At 27.7% G+C, this 26,487-nt stretch overlaps 1 protein-coding gene across 2 annotated transcripts; it reads right to left on the bottom strand.

Moving 5' to 3' along the window:
- Positions 1-635: 635 nt before the first annotated feature.
- LOC129971440 (cyclin-dependent kinase 9-like) lies at positions 636-26,025 on the bottom strand. 2 transcript variants are annotated; one of them, XM_056085200.1, is made up of 8 exons: positions 25,876-26,025; positions 19,995-20,108; positions 9,866-9,947; positions 8,112-8,202; positions 4,386-4,563; positions 3,324-3,564; positions 1,988-2,137; positions 636-950 (listed from the first exon to the last, which is right to left on the bottom strand). In XM_056085200.1, the coding sequence occupies exons 1-8, from the start codon at positions 25,896-25,898 to the stop codon at positions 678-680; spliced, it is 1,152 nt and encodes a 383-aa protein (XP_055941175.1). In that variant the 5' UTR covers positions 25,899-26,025; the 3' UTR covers positions 636-677. The 2 variants fall into 2 exon arrangements, with proteins under 2 accessions (XP_055941175.1, XP_055941176.1); XM_056085201.1 differs by lacking the exon at positions 25,876-26,025 and adding an exon at positions 11,841-12,007 and having other exon boundaries at positions 19,995-20,081.
- Between the last annotated feature and the right edge of the window lie 462 nt (positions 26,026-26,487).

The raw sequence follows: 26,487 nt of genomic DNA, 5'->3' as shown, positions 1-26,487 counted from the left end.
AAAAAAAAGCAACAGATATTTTTCATTTAAATAGAAATGTATTCAATATAATGCCCATAAACATCAGCTTGATAATGTTTTGTCATTAGTAATTTAACAGGAAATGTATCTCTGTGCTCTAAGCCCATTTTGCTTAACTGACTGCAAAATGACCATATTTTCTTCAAATGTTTTTGTTCATTTTACAACTATAAACTAGCAATCTTTGATGTACTCATTCAGAAAAAAAAAAAAAAGTGAAGCCCCAGAAATACAAAAATATTTATATTGGTGTGTACTTTTATAAATAAAAAGCTTCAAGATTAATGAAGTGAAGGAAGCATTGATTATCAAGAAAGATAAATATATACAGGTATGAACCCTATCTCTCAAGCAAAGAAGCAATTTTCATGATCAGTATCTATGTTCTCAAATTTTTTTATCTAAGAATATTATTTTCACATTTTAATTCATGGTTACAGAAAAAAAAAAGTTCGAACAAAAATACAGATTATTTAGTATTAAATTATACTTTTCATTCATCGGACATCTTTTATTTCAAGGCAAAGTTGTTTTATTTTGAAGGCCTAAGTTTTTAAATAAACATACATAAACATATGCAAAAAAACATCACAGTTTTATTTCATAATAAAAAAAATATCACATCAATATGGCTAAAAATACCACATTTTTCGTTTTTAGAAAACTCTATCTTTGTAAAGCTCATTATTGGCATCAGCTCGTGAGTGAGATGGCCCTGCACCTTGATGTTGCACATCATCCTTATTCCTCAAACAATATTCAAACATAGATCGAGTATGAGGTTTCAGCATCGTTGTTAGGTCACACGGAAGTGGATCCACCCAGAAAAAATCATGATTCAGGGCTGTATCGGCATCCATCCTTGCAGCAGGATCAATAGTTAATAACTTATCAAGTAAATCAAACGCATGAGGGTCTTTCACATAATTCTAAAAGTATACAAAGGAAAAGATTAACAATGCTATATTGTAAATAAATGCAGTCATGATTAAAAAGCCATCAATCAATTTATTTTAGTTTTGAAAGATTAAAAATAAATCCTAAAAGTAGTTTTCAAGTATTATTACCAGTAAGTACAAGGTATGATCATTGGAAAGAAATGCAATGATCTTTGCCAGTAAGAATATCAAAGAAAATGATGAAGTGAAAGATGAAGTTGGCAATCTTTTAACAGCTCAAAAAGGACATTTTGCATTTCAGAAGTGAAACTGAAATCCAAACTTAGTAGCAGTTGAAGTTACAACTATTAGACCCCAAGTTGTATGGAGAACTTTCATAACTCAGAAGTATGTTTTAATTTTCAATTTTAGGAGATGGGGATTTAAAAAAGTAGATAAACTGAATTCATTAAATATTTAAAATACAAGAATGTATATTATCAAGACATCAAAATATAGTATCATCCAAACACAATAGCAATGAAAGGCAGAACCTTATCTTCAATGAACCAGAAACCCGTCCTTAATTACATTTAAAAAACTGAATAAATGGAAAGGAAAATTCTTTTGCTAAGCAACTTTTTTAAAGCAGGCATAGAATGAAAGAAAACATCATATATTATAACAATATTTAATATAAAATGAGCCCTGCCACATTTATCCATAAATACAAGGGTTGTTTAGATAAATAAAAATAATTCAACAAAATTTTTTAGACAGAACAATGTTCTATAGACATATTGCTTTTTTCAAATTATATAGTCAACAAAAGGGAAATTTTTAGAACAGACTGACAAATAAAAATTATATTCAAATGAAATTATTTGAATCTCACAGAAAACATGACAATAATACAAGCAAATAGTATATATTTCATTCCTTTACAACAATTTATAAACTAATGAAAAAAATCCGTAACATACACAAAACAAGTAAAGTTCTGTTTCTGTTAAGAAGCTAATATTTGAATACATTATTTAAATTTCACAATCATTTTTAAGTTGAAACATGTTTGGCCTATATTTTACCTTTAGACGATCTTGAAGCATGCGCTTTTGCCCTTTTTGAAGCTTCAATTTTATCCACAAATCTAGTTTTTCACAACCTGGAAATGTTTCAGGAGTAATAGAACCACAAAAATAGCTGATCAACATTAATTGATGCTGTTCTGTTTCACCCTGAAAAGAAAGTATGCCTTATATCAACAAGAGGCAATATCATTAATGGAATACAATATTTTGGAGATAGTGTTTCATTAATATCATTTAAATATACCAATTATTGGTAATGGAGTGGCAATTAAAGTTAATAAACACTTCTTTTCACTTTTGAAACAACTATATGACAAGGGCATACTTTAGTTGGCATTCCCTCCATTACAATGGGAGGGAATTTGGCCTTAATGGCTTTAAAGCGCAACAGACCCTCTTACACAATGGTTCTTCTATGGAATCAGGTTTCGAACCTAGAATCCTTTAGCATCAAAGCCAAATTATCACCAGGCCATTGAAGGTAACTAGACTTTGAGAATAGCTTTATTTTCTTGAGTAATCATGAAAGTTAAATCATGCAAATGAGACTCAATTTACAGTGCAACACACACATACACAGTGGGTTACATAAAAAATGATGTAGGTTTGGTTAGATGTAAACCTTCTGTTCTCCTCATAATTTCTTGACAAAATAATCAAACATATATAGTGAAAAGAGAAAGATGAAGCAAGACAGTAGAAGAGGGCACATCGACAAAAAAAATTATATAAAAATAAACTTTCATAACATTTACCCACCAATGTTCACGTTTGTTAATAAATAATACAGAAGAACTTCATTATGCACATAGTGATTTTTAAAATTTCAGTCTAAATCTTGTAAGAAAACATTCAAAACTATGCATTACAACATTTAAAAAAGAAGAGTTTTCATAAGGTATTATGGAAAATAATTTTTAAATATTTTAATTTTAAATATTTCAATATGATTCATTTAAGTGTGGCTGATAGATTGAGAAACATGATTAATGGACTAGGCAAGATTAATTTCTAATGATGACACTACAAAATAAAAGATACTATATTATATATATATATATATATATATATATATATATATATATATATATATATATATATATATATTATATATATATATATATAGTAACAAGAAAAAAGAATACTTCTTTAAAATAGACAAAGTTTTGATAGGACAGATTATTTCATAATTGAATAGAAACTAATTACTTGATTCAAGTTAATATTCTACCAGCATTCAAATTCATTCTCCCCCTGTTCTGTTGGAAAATTAAAATGAACTTATTCATATTCAAAAAGATATATAAAAATTAAGGACTTTTTTTTAGCACACCTGCATAATTGGAGTTCTAGTCCACATTTCTGCCATGATGCAGCCACTGCCCCACATATCAACAGGAGGTCCATAATTTCGATCACCTAGAAGAAGTTCTGGAGGCCTGTACCACAAAGTGACAACTCTGTTGGTAAATGTGTTCCTTTTCTTAAAAGAACTGAAAGCTCTTGCCAAACCAAAATCAGCTATTTTAAGTTTTCCTTCTTTTGTAATAAGAATGTTAGAAGCTTTCATATCTCTACAAATAAAAGAATAAGTTAAATTTAAACACACCAACAAATGAAATGAAACATGAGGAAGGGGGGGGGGGAATGACCGGTTAATTTAAGAGTTAAAAAATGCTGACTTTTGCTGCTTAAGAGCTAAAAAAATGCTGAAAAAACTTTAAATAGATGTATTTAACTTATAGCTTTACCATATGCATTTAATAGAGAAAATGTAATTTTCATTTAATAAATTTGTAAATATAATAGATGCTTTCTTTACCAAACTGAAATTTTAAAATGTTCATAAATTCTTCATTTCATGGAATTGTTTAATGCATACAATTCAAATGATTTTAGCTTACTGATTAACTCTTTTTATTAAATATATAGTTTTTTTTAAACCCTTCAACTCTGACATTTGTTTACAACCATTTAAATTTTTTACTAGACCAAAATATAGTACTAATTCATTTTGAGGGGAAATACCCTAATCCTACTTTGATTTAAACTACAAACAGTTACATGTTACTAGAAACTGAAATTGGAGAAAAATGACATCTTGTAATGTCAAACTAAAATTAAATTACTTAAAATTAAACAAGTATGTATAGAAATTTTAAAACATTACCCTTTTCTACAAAAACATTTGATAAGTATACAGAGTTAGCAAATTCTTTAATCATTGATGTAACTAAAACAAATACAAATGATGTTGCTGACTTGATTAAGAAACATTCATAAGAGTATAAATATGAAATAGCAATTTTTATAGGGTGTGTGAGCGAAGCCCCAAGCTAAAAAGTTCAATTTGAGAAAAAAGAACAGAAAATTATCATAACAGAGAACAACTTACCTGTGAATAATTTTATTAGTGTGTAGGAAATATAAACCATTAAGCATTTGCTTCAAAACCATTTTTATTTCTCCTAGTGTGAATTTCACATTCCGATTGCCAAGTAAACCAGCCAAATCATGCTCACAAAAATCGAAGACAAGGAAAAACTTTACCCCGAAGTTTTCATTAGATTTTGCTGCAGGAAATTAAATATAAGAGAAATTAAATCTAATGTAAAATTTAAGATAAATTTATTTTTAAACATAGATGTTTTCAAAAGGGTTAACATACAATCAATTGCTTTTAAGAAATACGCTTAAAAATATTTTAATAAATTTTTTTTGAAATATAAGCAATATTTCGATTTGTCACTTATTTATTGTAAAACACATAACTTTATGAATATTTCATCAAGTAACCAATAGCAAATTCAAATATATACATATATAGTATATGCAATAATCTCTTAATCTAATTTAAATCCTACTTAATTTTTTAAATTTTTATCTTAATTTAGCCTATATTAATTTCATTTAAAAATATTCTTTTATTTCCTGATCCAATTCATACTTTTTATTTAATTAATTCTGCATGCTCACCAAAAAACTGCTGGTCCCAGCATTTTCGTATGCTCCGAGAAAAGGGATAAAAATCCTTAATGCTTAGAACATTTTTTCAAAGATACCAACCCAAGATTCCATATCCTAAATCTACATGTGCCAAATAAATCTCTATCAGAATCTTATAGTAAAAGGGCAAAATTTAGGTCTCTTCTGCTCGTGTGTTGCAATGTAGATTGAGGCATTTCTTACCACTTATTCTTTGTAAGTAAATTGCGCCTCCTGTGGTGAAATAAATTTTAAATTTTAAAATTTAAAAGTTTGTTCTATCAGGCCAACAATTGCTAAAACATGTTTACATATATATTTTATTAGAAAATAATGATTAACAAGAGTATGTTTTTCCGTACATGTAATATTTGATTAACATTTTTTCCAAGCTAGTTCTTAACTTTAGTCCAATGGGTATTTCTTCAGAAAAATTTTAAGTACTTTTTTTTATCAACAAAAACCTTATTGACATTTTAAATTATAACTCTAAAGTTTCCAACATTTTGCTGCATGCTTTACCCTTTTTTTTTGGGGGGGGGGAGAGAAATTGTAATTTAGTGTTATAGTCAGGGGTTAGCAAACATACATAATAAATAGAAAAAAAAAAAATTATGGCTTAAGTTTTAATTACTCTAGAAAATTCAGTGCTTTATTTCTAACTGAAAATTTAATGATTTTCCAAAAAATTCACTTCTGCCCTCCTGAAAGATGATACATACAGATGAATAAGCTATCTAAATTGAGATATATGGATCTCTATTTAGATAGATCTTTTATCCATCAAAAGTATCTATTCACCCACTCACCCATCCAAAAAATGCTTAAAATTTTTTTCAAGAAAAATTCTAATGCAGTATTATATATTATATATATATATATATATATATATATGTGTGTGTGTGTGTGTGTGTGTGTGTGTGTGTGTGTGTGTAATGATATTTTAAACTCTCAATTTCAATTTAATTAATTTCCAAGATTTTATCTTAATTTAGCTCATAGTAACTTCATTCTAAAAATATTCTCTTATTTCGTGATCCAGTTCCACTTTCTCTACTTAATTAATTCAAGAGAAGCTTCATAAAATTGCTTAGTCAGCTAAACGCCGAGAAACTTTCACACGCTCGGCGTGAAGGGGTAAAAATGTCCAGTAAGCACATTCTTTCTTAAAAGATCCCTGTGTTTCCCTTACATGTGATTGACATGCATCAGAAATCCCTATGAGAATCTTATTAATATATTGGCACTGTGAAGAAATATTTTCCGTATCAAAATCTAAGGTTATATAAGGCGAGGGATAATTTATTTCGGCCCCCTTTTTTCCCCCACTCTGGCTTTTGTACTGCGCTGTGGCGGACGTCTTGTCCGCATTTCTGCTTGTAAATAATTATGCTTTCCCGATGGATTAAAAAGAAGTTAAAAAGATAAAAGGTCTCTTCACTGCTGGTCACAACTGCATCCTGCTTCACATAAAATAATGTTACATATTAAAAAGCTGACAGAATTCGAAAAGTATTATATTATATATATATATATATATATATATATATATATATATATATATATATATATATATATATATATATATATATATATATATATATATATATATATAAAGCAAAGACTGTAGATAAATTAATCCTTTAATACACAATGAACTGCCTAAACACTGCATCAAATTAAAGTATTTACTAACCTATAATGAATTTAAAAGATAAAAAATTACTAGTACATGCTGGAGTAAATCAGGTGTCCTTTTTTTCTTCCCTTTTTGCATAAAAATAATGCTAAATGTGCCCCCAACAAGATAAATTACATAATTAGAAAGTTATAGATAAGGACTTTAGACTACATCTTTTCTATCAATATAGTTCTCTGTAAAATTCAAGACATGTGAATGTTTTGCTAATCCATTTGATATATTTTTAGTTGACAAGTAATCAATACAGTGGAGCATTATTTGCCCACTACAATAACTAATACATAATACCAACATAATTCACACACTGAAGTTTATCAAGATATTTCTGATCATTTAATGTGTCATCAATAAAGTACAATAAGGCCAATCAATGTAATTCAATAAAGCCTTTCAGATTCCATCTATCACAATGATGATGAAAATCAAATTCTACAGAGAATTTATCTGTAAGGGCATGGTATTTTGTAAAATAATTTAAAACCTCAATATCTCTGTTCAGTTATATTAACATCCTATTTGGATGTAATATGAAGAAAATTTTGGGACATAACTCAATTTTTGAACCCCATCAGATGATAAGAATAACACCTTGCTGGCACCCACTTCTCTGAACTTCCACATTACACCAATGAAGAGAACATTTGATCCACAACTTTAGATTTAATATGCACCACACCAGCATACACACGGATCTTCAATGAAATCCAAGTCTAAAACTTTGAACCCTTCGGCTCTGAAGCTGAAAACTTACCACTAGGCAAAAACACCAAATTCAAAGAAATAGAAGGGGCCATAAAAACATGCACATGCCTTTATGATGCGGGGAAAAAAAAAAAAAAAAAAAAAAAAAATTAAGCTTTCACACACAGTTGAAATTTTTTAGGCTTTAAATGTTGAGATTTCTCATTTGTCACAAAATTATTTGCAAACGAATATGACACTGAACATTTTCATTAAGTTTTGTATTTAAAAAAAATTCTCTTTAATAAGTAATGTAACTTGAGAAATGAGAATCAGTCGTCCTTTTAACAGTGTTCTCAAATTCAAACTGATTCACAAGATTACATTATAAGATATGTTGAACTGTGTAATAACCTCAGCTAATAATGCCCATTTCTATATAAAAGACAACATCTATTTTAATGAATGACTTCTATTTGAGATGGCCAGAACACTAGGTCTATAAAACCATTATTAATTGAAAAGCTTTCTAAATTAAAAATAAAAATATAATTTTAGGTAGAAGATTTTTTAAAAAATCATTTTAATGTTATCTTCCTTAAAAGCTAATTCTACAAATTTCAAAGATTTTATGAGATTATTATAAAACAGATATTTTAACCTTGGTACCTATACAAAAATTACAATTACCATCAAGTGCAAATATTTTAAATTCTTGTTAACAAAATTACACTACAAAGAATATATACTCACATCTTTCTCGACATATTTCAATAAGGTTAACAACATTTGCATGCTTCAGTTGTTGAAGAATTTTTATTTCTCTTATGGCTGTGATGGGGAACTACAGAAGACAGAAAAATCATTTGTTAAAAGTTATCATATCAGTATAATTCTCTAAAAGTAATCAATAATGCAATTTCATAATATATTGATGAGTTGAATATTTATTTAAATGCTGCAAAAATATTTATCCACTCATAATCCCCCTCTTCCATTTTACAATATCTGCCATGGACAAAATTTTTCTGCTCCACCAAATGTAAGCAAATTAAAAATTTGCTTACATTTGGCGGAGCAGAAAAATTGTAAGCAAATTTTTAATTTTTTTTGGAAAATTTTAATTTGGTGCTTCAAATTAAATACTTTTCAATCATTTTTATTCATTACTCGTAAAGTACGAGAGAATTTTTTCCCATTAATGCTTCTTCAATCCTAAAAATCATACACAAAGTTAAGAGGTTTGTATCAAACTTTAAAGTTAACACAAGTACAAAGTGCTCTGATAGTTTAGTCAAATAAACTCAACAAAAATGCATGTCTTAAGCAAATCCATTTTTTTTCACATTATTAATGAATAGATGATAAATTATATGCAAAAATTCACTGATATTTTGAAATATGGACTTGCAAAATTTTCTAGCTGGTAACAATGTTATGATATAGGTATATTCTCATATTATGTTGGTCCTAATACTTTTGGGATTATGTAGTCCAATTTGCAGATGCTGTACTTTCACTCATGAATTTGCAGTAAATTGCAACAGCAAAATGATATTTCAACGAAGAAAACTATTTCAATCTTCAAAAATAATATGTTTATCTTTCTGACATTCCAGCTACCCTGGATGTCAATTTCATTGAAAATGTTTGCAATCATCCGAGCAGTAATGACAAACAGATTTTCAACTACAACATTTCTTCAACTCAACTGCTAACTGAAATAAAGCTGCTTCAACCAATAGATTCATCATCCACATAAAGTTATTAATTTTTATCAAAAACAAGCAGAATTTCTTTCTGAGTTGATAAAAACTGAAGCCTTTTCAAAAATGGTCAAGATTTGGATAATCTTAAACACTATTTAAAGCTCTTCTTCAATAGTATTTTATCGATTTCTATTAATATAAAAAACAACAAACCAATTCTTGGTTTTCAAAATTAATGCAAATCCTTCAAAAAATATCTATTTCACAAATAATATATTTCATAAAAAAAAAGAGTAAAAAATCAAAATACAAGAATAAAAAGAGAAACCTTGTATTTCTTATGACAATTAAGACAAAAATATTTAAATCAAACTACAAGAATGAAAAGGAAGTAATCGCAGGAAGAATATCAGTGATTATTGCTAATCTAGAAGGGATATATTACAATAAAGTTAAAATAGTGTATTTTTTGAACCTATTAACTGACAAATAAAACTAAATAAAAATCGCTATCTCCTCAAAAGCCTTAGTTATAAAATTTGAAAATTTTTAGATTAATTAAATAAAAAATTTGTACACAAAAATATAAATATATATTATATATATATTTGGCCATTATGTAAATATAAAAATAGGCATACTTTGAAAATATATTTAAAAAAAAAAGAGAGAAAAGTGACAATTACCTGCATGGATTTACAATTGCATATATATCAATCAAATCCATGAATATTTATTGACTTTTTGATCTTTCTGAAAACTATTCTTTTTTTGAAAAAAATAAGAAATGTATCTTACTCCTTCTTTTTCATTTTCCATCATTATTCTTTTCAGGGCAACAGTTTTTCTTGATGTACGATGGCGAGCTTTGAAAACTTCTCTGTATTTAGATAAACAGAAATTATATATATATATATATAAATTGAAACAAAGATAAATGAAAAAAATTATAACTGAAAGTAATAAAAAATCAATAATTAAACCCCCCCCCCCACCCACCCAAAAAAACTCCACAACATTGTAAAAAACATACTGACCAAGTTTTCCGAGTGTTATTATCAGCTGCAATTACTTTCAAATCTTATGTATTTTACATTATAAAATTTGCAGCTTATAGCCACAGAAAAATGCTAATAAATTACCATTAATTATATTGTTTTCAAATTACTCTTGAGAATAAAGACCCAAATAAGAATTGTTACAGATTAACAATCCATATTTCTATACAACATGATCATTGTTGTATCACTGAATATTAAATAATAAATAAATCATTAAAAAAATGGATGCTTTCTTCAAAATTAAAAAAAAAATCCTACAAATGATACACACACACACACATATATATATATATATATTCAAGATATTTACATAAAGTTCAAAATTCTTTTTCAAATTGTCTAACAATCAACTGTCAAAGAAATGCTAAACTTTCCTACCTTAAATGAACTCATTAGTTAAAACTTTCTATTACTTGTTTTTCTTAAAGCCATTCAAATTTATATAAAATAACAGCATATTATATATATATATATATACTGAATTAGTATAAAAATAAAATAAAGGCCATTTCAGTATTGAGTGCAATAATATCATTAGCATTTACAGTAGAATTATCCAAAAAATTTTCATAATTTTCCTTTTTTTTTTTTTTTTTTTTTTTTGGAATTGGAAATCATATATTTTAATGCAGGTACATAATTAAAATCACTCCAAAATGAACAACAGTCTTTCAAAATTTAATTATGATCTGCAAGAATATAAATGATGTTTGGTAAATATTAAATTCAATCAATGAATTTGTTATAAATGCATATATACATATTTAAATGATTCTAAAATATTAAAAGTATTTTACTTTTACTCGTATAAAAATTTACACTACCAGAATCTAGCTAAGTTATTCAAGCATACTCTCATTTTAAGAGCTGCTATCAACAGAAATAAATTAAAGAATATGTTCTATATTACGAATATATATTTATGGTATGGATATTTTTTTTAGTCATAAAATTCTTATTTTTATTTATTTATTTTTTGTTTAAAATGATTTGAAGGAACTCTTATGAAATAAAAATGTTTCAATTAAAAGACACTAATGTTTTGAAAATGCTGAAGCAATATTTTCTCATTTGTTGTTGGTTAAAAAGAGGTGGAAAGCAAATACTGTCTAGTTCAAAAAATGCTGGACAAAACTGCAACACATGGGAATAATATTATATAAATAAATTATCATTGTCTCTAGCAAAAAATTATTTGCTCAAATGTGGTGATTAAAATGATAAATTACAGCTTGTTGCATGGATGATCCCTTATTTTCATGCTGGTAGTAATGCATTATAAGTTGTCAAGTCATATTCATTTGTAGGATATTTTCAATCTGAAGAACATAATAACTAATGTCAATCTTCTCGGGGTATTCATACCAAAAATAAATTTTTTTCTGAATATGGGTAAAAGCTCTCTTTATTTCATATTTAATAAGCTTATACTCTTTAATTTCATATTTAATATGAATTTTAAAAAGTTGAAGTTCTAATAGTTATGAATTCTTAAATTATTTCTAAAAATTTAAAATGGCAATGAAATTAAAGTTGGCAATGTGCATTTCCCTCCCTCCCCCCAGTATTAAGGATCTTCCATATGATGAATAGGTATATATATTTTCAATATTGTCAATTTAATGTTTTTTTCAAAATCCTTGTGTCGAGTAGATTGTTAATAATAATGAATTAATTCAATAGATAAGACTAATTTCCAGACAGCAACCTACTTTCGGCAAGATTGAATTCAAATAACCACTGCCAGGCCTAGGAAATAAATCGTCCCAGCAGCATTCCCTCGTGCGCCTGTTGAAAACCCCTTAAATGTTACTTGACAACATTCTCCAATGGTGTTGTCTAATATTTGATATCAGAATCAGTCCAAAAAGGTACCTTCCTGAAATGAGATTTGCTATTAAAGAATGAAATATCCCAAAGTCTCTGGTTAAGTTAAGTTGTGAAAGATTTCTTAAAGTATAAAAGTATTACCATAACTTGAACTGTCAGATTATTCAAAGCTTATGTTATAGAATGGCAAAGTAAAACCTGAAAAATTATTGGCCTGCCATCATTAAAAAATACTGGCCTTTTCGCCATTGTTTGAAAAAGAAATTCCAAATAGTGAACATTAGATATAGTTTTTTGAAAGAAAAATAAAAAATTTGATTTTTTTTATAACTTGAAAATTAAATTTTGCTTAATGTATTATTCTTTTGTTTCATGATATTTGACAGTAAATAATTTCGTTAAAATAGCTATTCAACACTTTCTTACCTTCATTGAACAACAGAAAGGAAATCCAACATATTTCATTAAAATTTGAAATAATTTTATGTATTGAAGTATGAATTGCATGTTTTATTTAATGAATTATTGCATTTATAATTTCATTAAATAAAACCTATAATTCTAATCTGTCTTCATTTTAATTTCTAAGCAATGTAGTGGTCATTATTATTATTAGCAACTTAAATTTGTTAATAATAATAATAATAATAATTACTAAATAATTAAGCATCAGAATTATTCAAGATAAAAGAGTAATAAAAAATTCTTATATTATATATATATATATATAATATACAGGAATTATTATTTTAAATGCATATTCATAAATTAGATTTTTATAGTTTTTAGTTCCTTGTATTTTCATTAATAAAACAAAAATCTTAAGAAAAATATGCCTTAATTTCCAGGTTTTGTAATTGAAATATTACATTTTCTTAGTAAAATTTCTAAACTAGAACTTTAGAATTTCCTTTCTAATAAATCAACACTTTTGGATTTATTTATATAAGGGTCATTTTCAAAATTCGGTGCCATTTGGAAATTGAAAAGACAAAAATAAAAAAAATTTTAATTAGTAAATTTCTTTTGATATTATTAAACAGACATTATTTCTGTATATTACTTGAATATTTTTGATACATTTTTTTCTTTTATATATTTTTAATTGATGTTTTTTTGGTCAGATATGATGAAAATTGTCATGTCTGTTACCGGACATTTTTCTTGTAATTTTTGTATTTAAGTTCAGTATACAATAATGTAAAGCTATATTTAATATAAGTATAGAGTCATTTTACCCATATAATAAAGACTTTCAAATAAAAAAATATTTCTTATGGTATTTTTATACTTTTGTTTGTCATGTCTGTTACTAATATAGAATTCTTACAAGGATTTTTTTAATATAAAATACTATAAAAAACAATTAATGCAAAATGTCTGTCATTCTTATATATACTAGGCAGAGTCAATTAATATGTAATTCTAATTGTAGCAATATTATGTCAATTTAAAGTTTTTAAGGAAAATTTTGAAATGGTAACAGACATGACACAAAGTAACAGACGTGACATAAATTCAGGAGCCAAATTTTGATGTAAAGCTTGAAAGGTAGAATTAAGCTAAAATGTGTTTCTCTTTTAGTACATAACTTTTTACTATAAAATAAAAATAAAAAAAAAAAACAAATATGTATATATTATTTGAAATTCACAGATACAGAATTGGAACATGTGTACACATTTTATTTTTTAGTATTTTCTTGAGTTACAATGCTATTTATTCAACATCATATTTGGAGAGATCCACATCAAATATTGTAATTGGCGAAAAGAGCATCCAGTTAGATTTGGAAGTTTCATTACAATATCCTCTGCTTCAATATTATATTCTTTATCATCCTCTCAAAAGAACTTTGCATGATTCCTGACTTTTTTTAAATACTTAACTGTAAAATTGTTGTCCTGGATGTCGATCATTTCTGAAACGAAATATTTTATCGATCGTTTACCCTCCAATTTTACAAGTACGAAGCTTCCTTCTTGAATATTTTGTTGAAAATTGTTGGATAAAGGAGAAGAAAAAGATTTACAATTATTTTCTGCATTATTTATTGTCATGGCCGTGCTTTCTTGTTCATTTTCTTTTAATGCAAATACATTAACTATAAAACAGTCACAGACATTTTTCTGTCTGCAGAAACAGTTTAAATCCCTAAAAAACATTGAGTCGTTCCCAAAAGAAAAAAAATTCATGTACGCTCATCGTTCCTTTTAAAACTGGAATATCAGATGGAATTATTTTTTTAAACATTTCTACATCTGTTCCACAGATATAATGAAGCTGAATGTTTGTTTTATTTATTAAAACATTAAACAGAGTTTTTGCATCGGGTATATCTGTCCTCTGTGCAACTATTTTGTCAGCAGCTCTCTTAATGGCTCCCCCTATTCCATCAGCAGTACCCTTGCCGTGACCAGCCTCAAAAAAAGACCATGATCCATACTTATAACCATTATTTGCTATATGCTCATTCAAAAGGAAGAAACTTTTCTTCTGTCGATATTGCGTGATAGGGCCATCAGAAAAAAAGTGGATAATTTCAACTTCGGGGGAAATTCTCTTAAGCTCATTGAATATTGGCTGAAGGTGAGCCCAAATTGCTGCAGGACCATGGTCGTAACATTCGGAAATTGTGCAGAACGAAATTGGTTCATGCTGGTTTCTTAGATATAAAGCGCCAGTATGCAGAGTTGCCTGCTTTCTCGATCCTCCGAAATGAAATGTCTGCACTTCTGTAGCATGTTTGCACACGTAATTTTCAGAAATAAAGTTTAATAAAGCAAATGATTTGATAACATTGCAAACATTAATCAATTCAGTAAATACAATGTGATAATAAAAAACAAAGAAGATAAGAGAAAAAATGAAAACTGTAACAAATATGCACTTTCAAAAAGTAAGAACTTACATTTATTCCCTTCTCCCCCCCCCTTAAAAAATTCTTCCTAAAATATCAACTAAAATTTAAACAAAACAAACCCAAAAATTGAACCATATTTCAAATCTTGAAACATGTCAAGTCTGTTACCAAGATTGTCATGTCTGTTACTATATAGAGTAACAGACATGACATTTCAAAGTACAAAAATTAAGGAAACTAAATAATTCCATAAAAACATGAAAATAAATTTTAATTAAAATTAAAAGCCTAAAAATCTAAATTAATCAGTTGAATAAATTTATAAATAAATATATTTTATACAAAATATTAAGGTAACAGACATGACATGCAATAAAAATACTTAACACAAAAAGGCTTCAGCTTCTTCAATCAAACATCAAACATTCAAGATGGCTGCTTGCATTTCTTTCTTAGAACATGTTTCAATGGTATACAAGTGTTGTCATTTTAAAATTTCAATCTTGTTGCTTAAAATGCTGAAAATATTGTATGGTAACAGACATGACTTAATGTCTGGACAGCTGTATTTAATTGGTAAAAATCATCTATTCTTCTTAAAAGGTTATTAAAACCTTCTTTATAACATAATTAAAAGTATATTTCACAATAAAAAAATATGTCAGAATAAAAATTATAATTTTTGGAAAGTAATGCAGCAAAAAACATTTTGAGTTTTATGATTTGGACAGCTGAATTTTTGTTTCCTCTCAACTTCTTTATTAGAAAAAAAAATAAAAAATCAGATGAATTATTTTAATTTTATTGTTTCTCCACTGAAAATTGCCTGCTAAAAAGCATGGTAAAAAGAAAAATCATTTAAACTTTATAACATCTTGTAAAAAAAATGTGTTTCACATGGACAACAAATGGCACCGAATTTTGAAAATGACCCATAAAGAAGTGCTTGTTTGTGTCTGTATATCTCATTTCCAGATATTGTTTAATGTTTTGTGATAATTTAAACATTTGAATTTTTAGCTTGAATGCTAATTTAAATTTCTGTTAAAAATATTTTAAAAGTTCAATTATTCAGAAGACTTTTTTTCTGCACCTGAATTTATAATACTAAGAAGTTCCACATAGTTGAAGATAAATTTACTTATCACAGACTGCAATTCTTTAAGAGTAGAAGGAAGAAAATACCATTTTACTGTTATTAATATTTCCATATTTTTAAAATAATCAGGATGAAAACCCAGTTTCCCAGTTATAACTATTGCCCCCATTTTGGTTTTATAAGAAAGCTCATGATATCTAGATACATTATCAGTGATCTCCAGATGCATAGTGCTCATTTTTTTAGAGAAATATTAAAAGCATTTCATTTTCTCTATGGAGGGACAAATACAGCAAACTCCTCAATCTCAATCACAGAAACAACATTGCCAATTTTTATTTAATATGGAAGAGACATCGATGTTGATTTAATCAGTTTTATTTCCAATATATTTAAAATAATTGAAAAACTAAAGAACCAGAAACCCAGTTCCAATCACTGGGCTGATTTTGCCAATTTTTGCTTCATATGTAAGATTATAATCTATAGATACATCATTAAAAGTCATCTACCAAATAGCAGCTACTTTCAAAAGAGATCTCAAAAACATTATTTGACTACATAATTGCCTTAACAGATTACTCCAACCTATACTACTATACCAATTTTTATTTCATATGCAAGTTTATGACCTCCAAATGTCATATATAATTTTCTCACCCTACACCTTCAATTTTTCAGAAATATCACAAAATAAATCTTTTATAGAGTTCCTAGAATAAACATCTGGAATTTTAACAATTTGATTCACCAATATAATTAAAATAACAAGGAAATTTAATATTCCGACAGCTATTATCAATTCAATTTTTATTTCATACAGAAGCTCAGGATGTTTAGTTATGACATCAATGGCTGCTTGTACCCCAACCTCCATATTTCAGAGAAATATCATATTTTATAACACATTCTCTATTGTGAAAAACCTCAACTTTAACCATAACACATTTCATCAGTTTTTATTTTATATGAAAGCTTATGATTTCTAGATCTTCATCAATAATTGCCAATTCTCACCACCCTCTATTTTTATTATATTAAAAAGTGAAATTCACAGAGCCCCTAGCCTCAATAACTTACAACGGTTTAGCTAATTTTATTCACCATTTTCAAACATAATATGCTTTATATTTATTATGCAAATATAAAGTAAGTACTTTCTTTTCTCCAGAAGAAAAAAAGATATAGAAAAACGTTGACTGACATGATTGTCATAACATTATTCAGGGGTGTTTGTGGGACCCCAAAAAATCCCCTGAAACTTTTACGGACTTACTACCGGCATTTTGGAGTTCCGAGAAGGGGGGGGGGGACAGAAATGAAAAATTACAATTATGAAATATTGAATGACCTAATTATAAAAGTTCAATGAATTACTTTTTTTGCAAAATTAATAACCATAAATTTTCAAACATATAAACTACTACATTTTATGCAAATATTTTAAATTACCTGAATTAATTCTTTAAAAAAATTATCTAATTTCTGCTGCTTTTTTTTATTTTCTGATGTTTGTGGGCTTGTCTTTCTTTTGTGGTGAACTTCATAATTGCAGGAAGATTGACTTTTATTTCCCTCATTTACAGTTGAAGAAATTTCCCCGAGAACTGCACATGCAGAGGTAGAAGCAGTTTGCTTTTCTGCTAATGTAGAAGGTTTTTCAGAGACTTTTATAGGTGACTCATCTGAAATACATGTTTTTAAGTCCTCTTGATATGTTTTCCAACTTCTGTTCATATTCAGTAAGAGATCTTTGTGAATTGGATCAGTCATTGGATTTTTTGAGCCATATTTTTCACATGAGGTTTCTTTAGAAGCCATTAAATCATATTTAATAGTCTGCACTGCATCTAGGGAATCAATCTTAAGAGAGGTTCTATAGTCAGTGACAAGTGTATCCATTAAGTTGAATGCACTTTCCACTAATGGGCCATGGAAGCAGCTAAGGCAGGCTTTGACCAATTTAGCCAATGTAGGATACTTATAATCATTTGTGAAATCATCTTTTAAATTAAAAACTTTAGACCAATATTTATCAATTGTACACTTGACTTGATTTCCACTTTCATCAGATGTGTAGAGCATTTCTTTGGTGATATCAATATCACTCTGGTATAACCTTATTTCAGCTTCTACTTTTGACTTTTCATTATCATTAAAAATATGGGACATAAAAGATGATAATTTTTCAAAAGCTAATATTGTACTGGTTTTACCTCTTAGCTCTGAATCTAATGCTGTAAAACTAATTAGATATGAATTTTTAAGGGGTAATTTCTGTTTCATATGCTGAAATTTCAAAGTGAAATTCTCTTGCGTACATAAATAAAAAAATATTTCAATAAGAGAAACGAAAAATTTACACGTGCATCAATAAATGAAACGAAAATTTTACACAGCGGAGAAAAAAAAGTTGCGAAGCGATCAATGACAAATAGCTAATACGGCAAAAAATCCCCCTTCTCTACTTATTGGCGCCACGCCAGGAGAGATAAGACCTTTGAACCCAGAGTCACGTGATCGCACATCTGGTCGCGAAGTCTCTCCCTTTTTTTTCTGCCGCGCCTACTTGCCGAAAAGAATCCAGAAGAGAATGTCCGAGAAACGGGGGAATGAGTCATAACTCGCAATAAGGAAAGAACAAAAAAGAAGTTTTCCCCCCCTTTTCACACATTATCACTGCCTTTGGAGAAAGAAAGGAAAAGTTTTCACCACACACGCTGACCTTGCGTTTTCTGATTTCAAAGCAAACAAAATCGCCCAGATCAAAATAAATAATTCATTATTATTCCTACTTCCTTTTGAACGACGATCCCCGGAATTTCCGGGTATCGAAGTTCAAAATCCCCGGAATTGCGGGGTTTCCCCGGAGCACAAACACCCCTGATTATTAATATGGTGGATGAACAACTGGTCCCGAGGGATTGTTAGTTTTACTTCTTTTGACCCGTATGAATTATTGAATAAAGTGTAGAAATTATTAATTCAATTTCCAACACCTAAAAGAATTGATAAAAATTAATTTCATTTTCTTTCATATAACAAATCTTAGCTTTTCTAATAATGTATAAAGAAGTATTTATATATGCAAGATCAGATAAAATTCACAGCATCTTAATTATCAAAAAAGCTAATCAAACTGGCTAATAAAAATATAAAATAACAATTAACCTTAATCTATCTTTGACTCATAATTTAATAAATAAAGCATGTACAATAATAATCTTCAAATATTAAAAAAAAAAGTTCAAAATATTTGTCAGCTAAAACTGCCCTAGATACACAAGACTTGCATTTATATATATATAATGCAGAAATTAGTACTTCTCTTAATATGAAGGGATATTTAATACTGTACTGAGAGATTAATAGTCAATCCCAAACAGGTAGATGAATTGTTAAAAACAAACAATGATACACAAATCTAACAGTCAACAAAGTTCAAAAGATTTAATTGGTGCTTCGTCAATAAAGCAGACTCAATGCATGTAAGAGTTATAACTCATATGTTTTCAAAAGTTTGAAGTGTTTCAGATGAGCAGGATATAACTAAAATATTTGCACATAAAATACACAAAGAAATTAGTAATCTCTTAGCAGTAGAATAAAACTATTGTGTTAGACTTAATATCTATTCTTAAATATGTCATTCAGAGAAAAGTTCTTTTATAAATGTGGTTTTATTAAGTTCATAATTGGAGAAAATTATAATTTTTGAAATTCAACTGAATCCCTAGAACCTTATTCAAAATTTCTAAAATAGTTATTTTTGGTAATCTAAAATAGCTATTATTTAGCCTTTTAAATTATTCACTTTGCATTCAAAAAAATAATAATTCTCAATATTTTTTTTTTTAACATTTTGAAGTATCCAAATCAAGAAATTTTAAAATAATGCTCAAATAGAGACATCTGTGTGCAAAGGATTAATATTTAACACTTCATACTCACGTAACTAATTCAGTAATTCTAATCACTTACAAGATAGTAGCACAAAGAGATAAAATGCAATAAATAACTCTTTCATAAATGGCAAATACTTTTATAATCATAATAAATGGTTAAAAAAATTACCCAAAGGTTCCTTGACCAATTTTGGCTAATTTTTCATACTTTTCAACATTTTCACAAAAAGGAAAACAATTGTCTCCCATTTTTTCCATCAACTTCTTCAAAGCAATTTTGTCTCTATGATAAAATAAACATACATTAAATACTTAAGTCCAATTTATAAAAATACAATCATAAATTAAAAAAAAAAGACAAAATAAGATCTAAACATAATAATTAACAAAACAAGCAAGTTCAGTCAAATTTGCATATAGAAATTGAAACTAAAAAACTAATATTTGATTTATTCTAATTATTATTTCTCAAGTAGTTCAATATTTTGAAGCGTATTAAGATAAATTGCTTTGAAAATGATCAACAAACTTTTGAAAGAATTTAAATGTAAACTATAATTCCCTCTCCCCTTCCCCAATTCAGTTTTTGTTTGAAATTCTGCATAACTGAAAAGAGCCACACACCATCCAAAATTAAACACAGCAAGCAACATTAATGTATACTAAAAATTCTCCATGATCTAATAGCTTGTTTAATTTTATCTGCAAAATCTTCTTAGTGCTTGACTTTTATTGTTTGACAACGGATTCTAAAACCCTCCATGCTTTTGCTCATGTGTCAGGATGGGTTGAATATGTCAAAATAATAGGGGCGAGAGGAAAGGTGAAGAAGGGGATGTTTACATTTAACAATAAAATAAACTCAGATTACTCGCAGACTGAATGAAAAAAATAGGGTCAGAAATGACACATTATTCACATACACATGAAAAGAAATTGAACAAAAAAAGTATCTGACAGGGCGAAAATCAAGGTCAAGGTATGACGAATTCCGGAAATACGCTACTCCTTCCGTGTCTCTCCCCTTAATGAAATAGAATAGTTGAAAAGTGGTTGTCTCAGAATACTGAAATGAACAGTAGAGCTCACAATAATGAAATACTCAGGAATCACAAAACATGTACCATCAAGATATCAGTGTAAGAGGGACACTAATTTTTTTTTCTTGTAAAATTTCAGAGTTAAACAAAAAATAACCTACAGATATTTATTACATATAGTCCCAATAATATTCACTATAACTAAAGGAATATTCTGTTGATACTGATGCTTAGTCTTCCTGCGGTAACTTTCACATTGCCATTTTCTCTCAATTTGGATGTTAATAATTCCACAAATTATATTTACAATGGGTATAAAAAGTTTCTAGATTTCTATAACAATTAATGTCATCAAAAACATAACTTGTAAAAAAAACCAAGTCTCGCAACTCAATTCTTCTATTGTAAAAAGTTGTGAGATCCATGTAATACCAAGTCAGTCAATTCATTCAGTCCCTACTTAAGGGTCCTTCTGTCTTAAGTTATTACGTAATTAGCTAACCTAACAACATCTTATAGTGACCATATCAATATTAAAAATCTTTTATGGTTTAAATAAATAGATTGACTTGGCCATCGCATGAAAACACAATGCATCTTTACATTAAATTAGATTACATTAACATATTATATTAAATTAGATTGTTTAGTGCGATTGCCAAGTCAATCTATTTATTTAAACCATAAAAGATTTTTAATATTGATATGGTCACTATGAGATGTTGTTAGGTTAGCTAATTACATAATAACTTAAGACAGAAGGACCCTTAAGTAGGGACTGAATGAATTGACCGAATTGGTATTACATGGATCTCACAACTTTTTACGATAGAAGAATTGAGTTGCGAGACTTGGTTTTTTTTACAAGTTATGTTTTTGATGACATTTCATTTCTTTTTGTAGATTTTCCTTTTCTTATTTTTGTACGTAGTCTTCCTCTTTTTCTTTTCCGGTACTACTTCTTGAGCTTCAGCTACAGTTTTTCTCATTGACACTTCGTCTATGATAAATAACACTACTTCTTTCAAATCTGATCTCAGAACTTGGAGCACTTCATCAGAAAGTGGCTTGTACTTCGGTGTTTGCTTGTGTTCTACAGGCAGCTGCAATAGTCTATGTATAGTCAATCTATTCACACTGAATGCAGCTATTCCTGTTGGAGCACTAACTGCCACTTTTTTGTTTAAATACGTCTTAACCCAAACTTTCAGAGTTTTTATTAAATAGCACTTTCCAGTGTCACCAGTTCCACTCCCAAAACAGCATAAAACGTCAGCGTTATTATCAGTTGTGTCCATTTTATTTGTGATCACATCGAAGACTCTTTTTTGATCAGCATTAAGTTTTGCGATCATACTTTGAAGATCAGTTTGCTCTTCTACCAGATTGATTCTCTGAAAGTCAACCATTGCATTTGCAGCTTCCAATTGAATTATTTCAAATTAGATATTGTTACAAACCTGTAATTTTGCCTCCCAGCGAGAATAGTGTCATCATAAGAAAGATCGTTTTACATTAATCTGTATTGGATGCTGTCGGATGCCGAGCCAATGATCTCAGAGCTTGGTGATAAACTTGGCGACGAGTTTGCTGACAAAATGAATAATGCTCGAAACTTCGAGAAATTTATCGATTCGTCCATTATTACACGCATATTTTAGTTTTTCCTTGATTTATACACTAAACACTAATTGCATGCTAAATTTGAAGCTTCTATGTCTGCTAGAAGTGCCTTAGAATTTTGATGATCTGTCAGTCAGTGACAAAATTCACAAATTTTGACTAGTTATAATTCTGAAACTACTGGTTCAAATTTAAGGAAATTTGAAATATACCGTGTTTATTTCATGCCTGCTTGGTTACTGAAAATTCAGGCTTCTAGTTTTATTCACAACGAAGTTATAGGGGGTCGAAAATGGCCTGAACTGCTTCAAGAAAAGGATGGTACTGCCGTGCCGCTTATTTTTGCTCGACATGGCGGGGGCACTGCCGTGCCCCCAGATAAAACATTGTAACATTTGAAGAAATCGAGTACCCAGAGTAAAAAAGGCCCAGTTTAGGAAATAGCAGTTCCTGCAATCTTCATATAATTAAAGATCAAATCTCATTCCCATACTAATTAAATAACTTAATTGAAATTCTATGCTTTGACTAAAACTTGATCTTTTTTATTATAGTGTGTTACTCTCTTTTAACTTGTGTATTAGAGCATTTACCAAATTAAAATCATATGACAACTTCAAAATAATTTTGCCAAAATTGGAAAAGTAATTAGTCTAGTCATAAATAAATGCTTTAAAAAATAAGTTAAATCTAATATAGAACAAGTTCTATTCCTCCACCATAGTTGTTTAAATTGATATAAATAAATGGAAAAACCTAGGAATTAAAAAAAAAAGTTTTTCTTAAATGTATATTTTTAATCAAATAAATAAAAAATATCTGTACTAGTTATTAAATGATTCAAAGTTAATTTGAAAATTATAGGAAAGTGGCATAAACTTACAACAAAATTTAACATTTCCCCATACCTACAAATTAGTTTTGCAATCAAGAAATAAAAATATCTATATCAAATACATAAGTACTGCATATCTGTTTGTATTAATCTTGAATTTAAAAAACGAAAATTCTGCATGTTCTCAAATTAAATATAAATTGAGATCATGCAAAATTTCAGAAAAATTAATTTTCCTTTACATGAATAAGCAGTATTTATGTATTAACTGTATATCAATGATGAACTTAAGGTTTAATCACATATCACTAGTTAGACTAAGACTAAGATGTAATAATAGTAATAAGATGTAAGTAATAGACTAGACATTTTTAAAAAATTTGTTGCTGCTGCAATAAGCATGATATCTTCAGCAAATTATCACTGGAAGCAGTTGACATACAAGCAGTGGATAAGCTATTATTACAGAAATCCTAATAACACTAAATTTATTACAAAATTGTCACAATGTTTTAATGATATTACACAAATATCAACACTGGACAATTAAGCAGCAAACCAAGTAACCATTTGCTTTCTCTAAGTTAATAATTGTACTTTAACGATAAAAGATGAATATTAAAAATTCTTTAGTGGATTCAAAGTTAGCTTTGCATATTTACGTACTATATAAAGATTAAAATTATGGCAAATTTATTTTTAAAAAATTAAGAGACAATGCAATTATTTAATAAAATTATACATTCAAAATAAGCAATATACGTGTTGCTACTTATTTAAAATTCATACTTCTAAAAAATAAGGAAATATAAGTAAACAGTAATATATTTGTTACTTATAGATTACAAGCTAAAATTATTTGAAGTATTTTATTATTATTATAGTTTGCTTAAATATTTGTCACAAATATTGCACACTCTGTGCTGCCATGCAATTGCATGAATGCTAATCATCCACAAACAGGGGATAGTAAACAGGGTTAATGATTAAACAAATAAGGAACATTAAATGTTTGATTTTTAGCTTTGGTATTAAATATGTAAAGATATTAAGCAAACAACAATTTGTTTTTTGAGCTCTTTATATAAATACATGTTACTAGTCATTACAATTATTGTGTTTGTCAAGTATAGTGTTCTATTATAGCAGCAACAATTATAAAAAAATGAGCTTCTATTAAATTTCATTTCACTTGAAATACAGATATCTAAAGATTCCTTAAATAGATTTGAAATAAATAGTACAATGGATAATTTTATGCATTTTTGAATGTTTTAAATGTAAGAAATACAAAAAATGCATTGTTATTGCACCCTTCATATCTTTTTCTTACATTAAGCCTAAGGTTTATTTTTCATATTTAATATAAAATATAGTTTATTTTATAAATAACTGAAACAAAATATAGACAAACATTAATAAAAGAAAAAAGGTCATAGGGAGTTTATAATATTTCTTTTCATTATAAAAAGTCATGCAAACATATATGATGGGAAAGCTTTAAAAAAACTAGCCAATTATTTTGTTCTGGATATTATTAATTAAACAACCTCAAGTGAAATATGCAAGATTATTAAGTTTAATAAAGTATTCATTATGAGTATATACTTGTTGGAAATATGTTAATTAGATAAACAATGCATAAAATATTGCCCATTCTATTTTGTAACTCATCTGACATGCTACATAATGTAGATTTAGTTCATTTTAATTTAACAGAATTGAAAACACAACTTCAATTTTTACAGCAAAAATATCATTCATTATAAAATAAATGCCACTGGCAAATAAAAAATATAGATATAATTACAAACATAAAATTTTTACTTTTAGCATGCATTAATGACAGAAATACAATTGCAAAATTTTTTCCAAAACAAGACTTCTGAAAAACAAGGATTCATTAAAAATAAGATTTAAATAAATTAAAACTGATAATTACATTGAAATGACATTCACTTGAATATAAAATCTTAAGCTTACAGTTCCTTGTCAACAGTTAGGCCTAAGACAATTATTTTTTTGTGAAGAAATTATGCTTTATTTGAATTAAATATTTAATATAACTGGCATAATTAAGCATTTCTTATACCTTAATTTCATTACCTTATCTCCCATAATTACATATTTGAGGCATTAGAGCAATGTTAAACATGTGACCAAGAGTTACAGATTTAGTATGGGAGCAGATGTTGCAGATAATACTAACAATAATTTGTAACTAATTCTATAAACTTTTAAATCTAGTACTTTAGATTTAAAAAAAAAAAAAAAAAAACAGAAAGTTTTAATGAAATTTCAATACTTGCAATTTTTAAAATACAGATTTACAAGCAAATTAGATAGAAAAAAATATATTAATAAAAATGAATGGAGGTAAAAAGGGGGGGGGGGGAAATACATTTAGAACTTACAATGATTATTTTAAAAGGCTAGAAAGCTTTGATTGCAAAAGAAATTACTGCAAAACAACAATTTTTCTGTATTTTGCTTTGCTTTATTAAGCCTCATCTAACTATTAATTTCACAAAATACTACTTTACTATACTTACTCTTCTACAGAATTTGAAGCCATTCTTTTTTTAAATAATTATAACGCTTCAAATTTCGTATTATTTGTTGCTGATACAAAAATTTAATTAATGAAGACTCAAAATCCACACTTCAAACGTCTAGGTTTGTCTGAAAATGTATCTTGAGATTAATGCAACTTCAAAGAAAACGCTAAAATTCAAGTATTGTAACAACCAATGAAAAATTTCTATCGCACCACATGCATGAACTCTTTGGTTGTTTTACCTCAAGTTACCCTTAATTTCAACTTGATATCAGAAATGAGAAAACCAGGAAAGAAGAAAATAGAATAATAATAATTAATAGAAATATTTTAATATAAATATTATGGATAAAAATTAAGAGTTTTACAATTACAAATTTTTTTTCCTATAATGGGTCAAAAATCCATGAAAACGTCTATTTCGATCCAAAATATGCTTCTTTGATTTTCAAAAGAAGATACTGAAAAAAAAATGTCAAATATGATAGAAGAGAGAAAAGAGCAAACAAAAGAGCTGTCAAATATAATAGAAACAAAATAATGAAAAAGAAATTATCGGTGAGCTCTAGTTTTCTAGTATCGAAATTTCCAATCGATATTCCGTTAA

Source organism: Argiope bruennichi, chromosome 6 (assembly GCF_947563725.1).
Source record: "Argiope bruennichi chromosome 6, qqArgBrue1.1, whole genome shotgun sequence".
NCBI lineage: Eukaryota > Metazoa > Arthropoda > Arachnida > Araneae > Araneidae > Argiope > Argiope bruennichi.
Note: the sequence above shows the minus strand (reverse complement) of the source record. Positions and strands in the feature narration are given on the sequence as shown.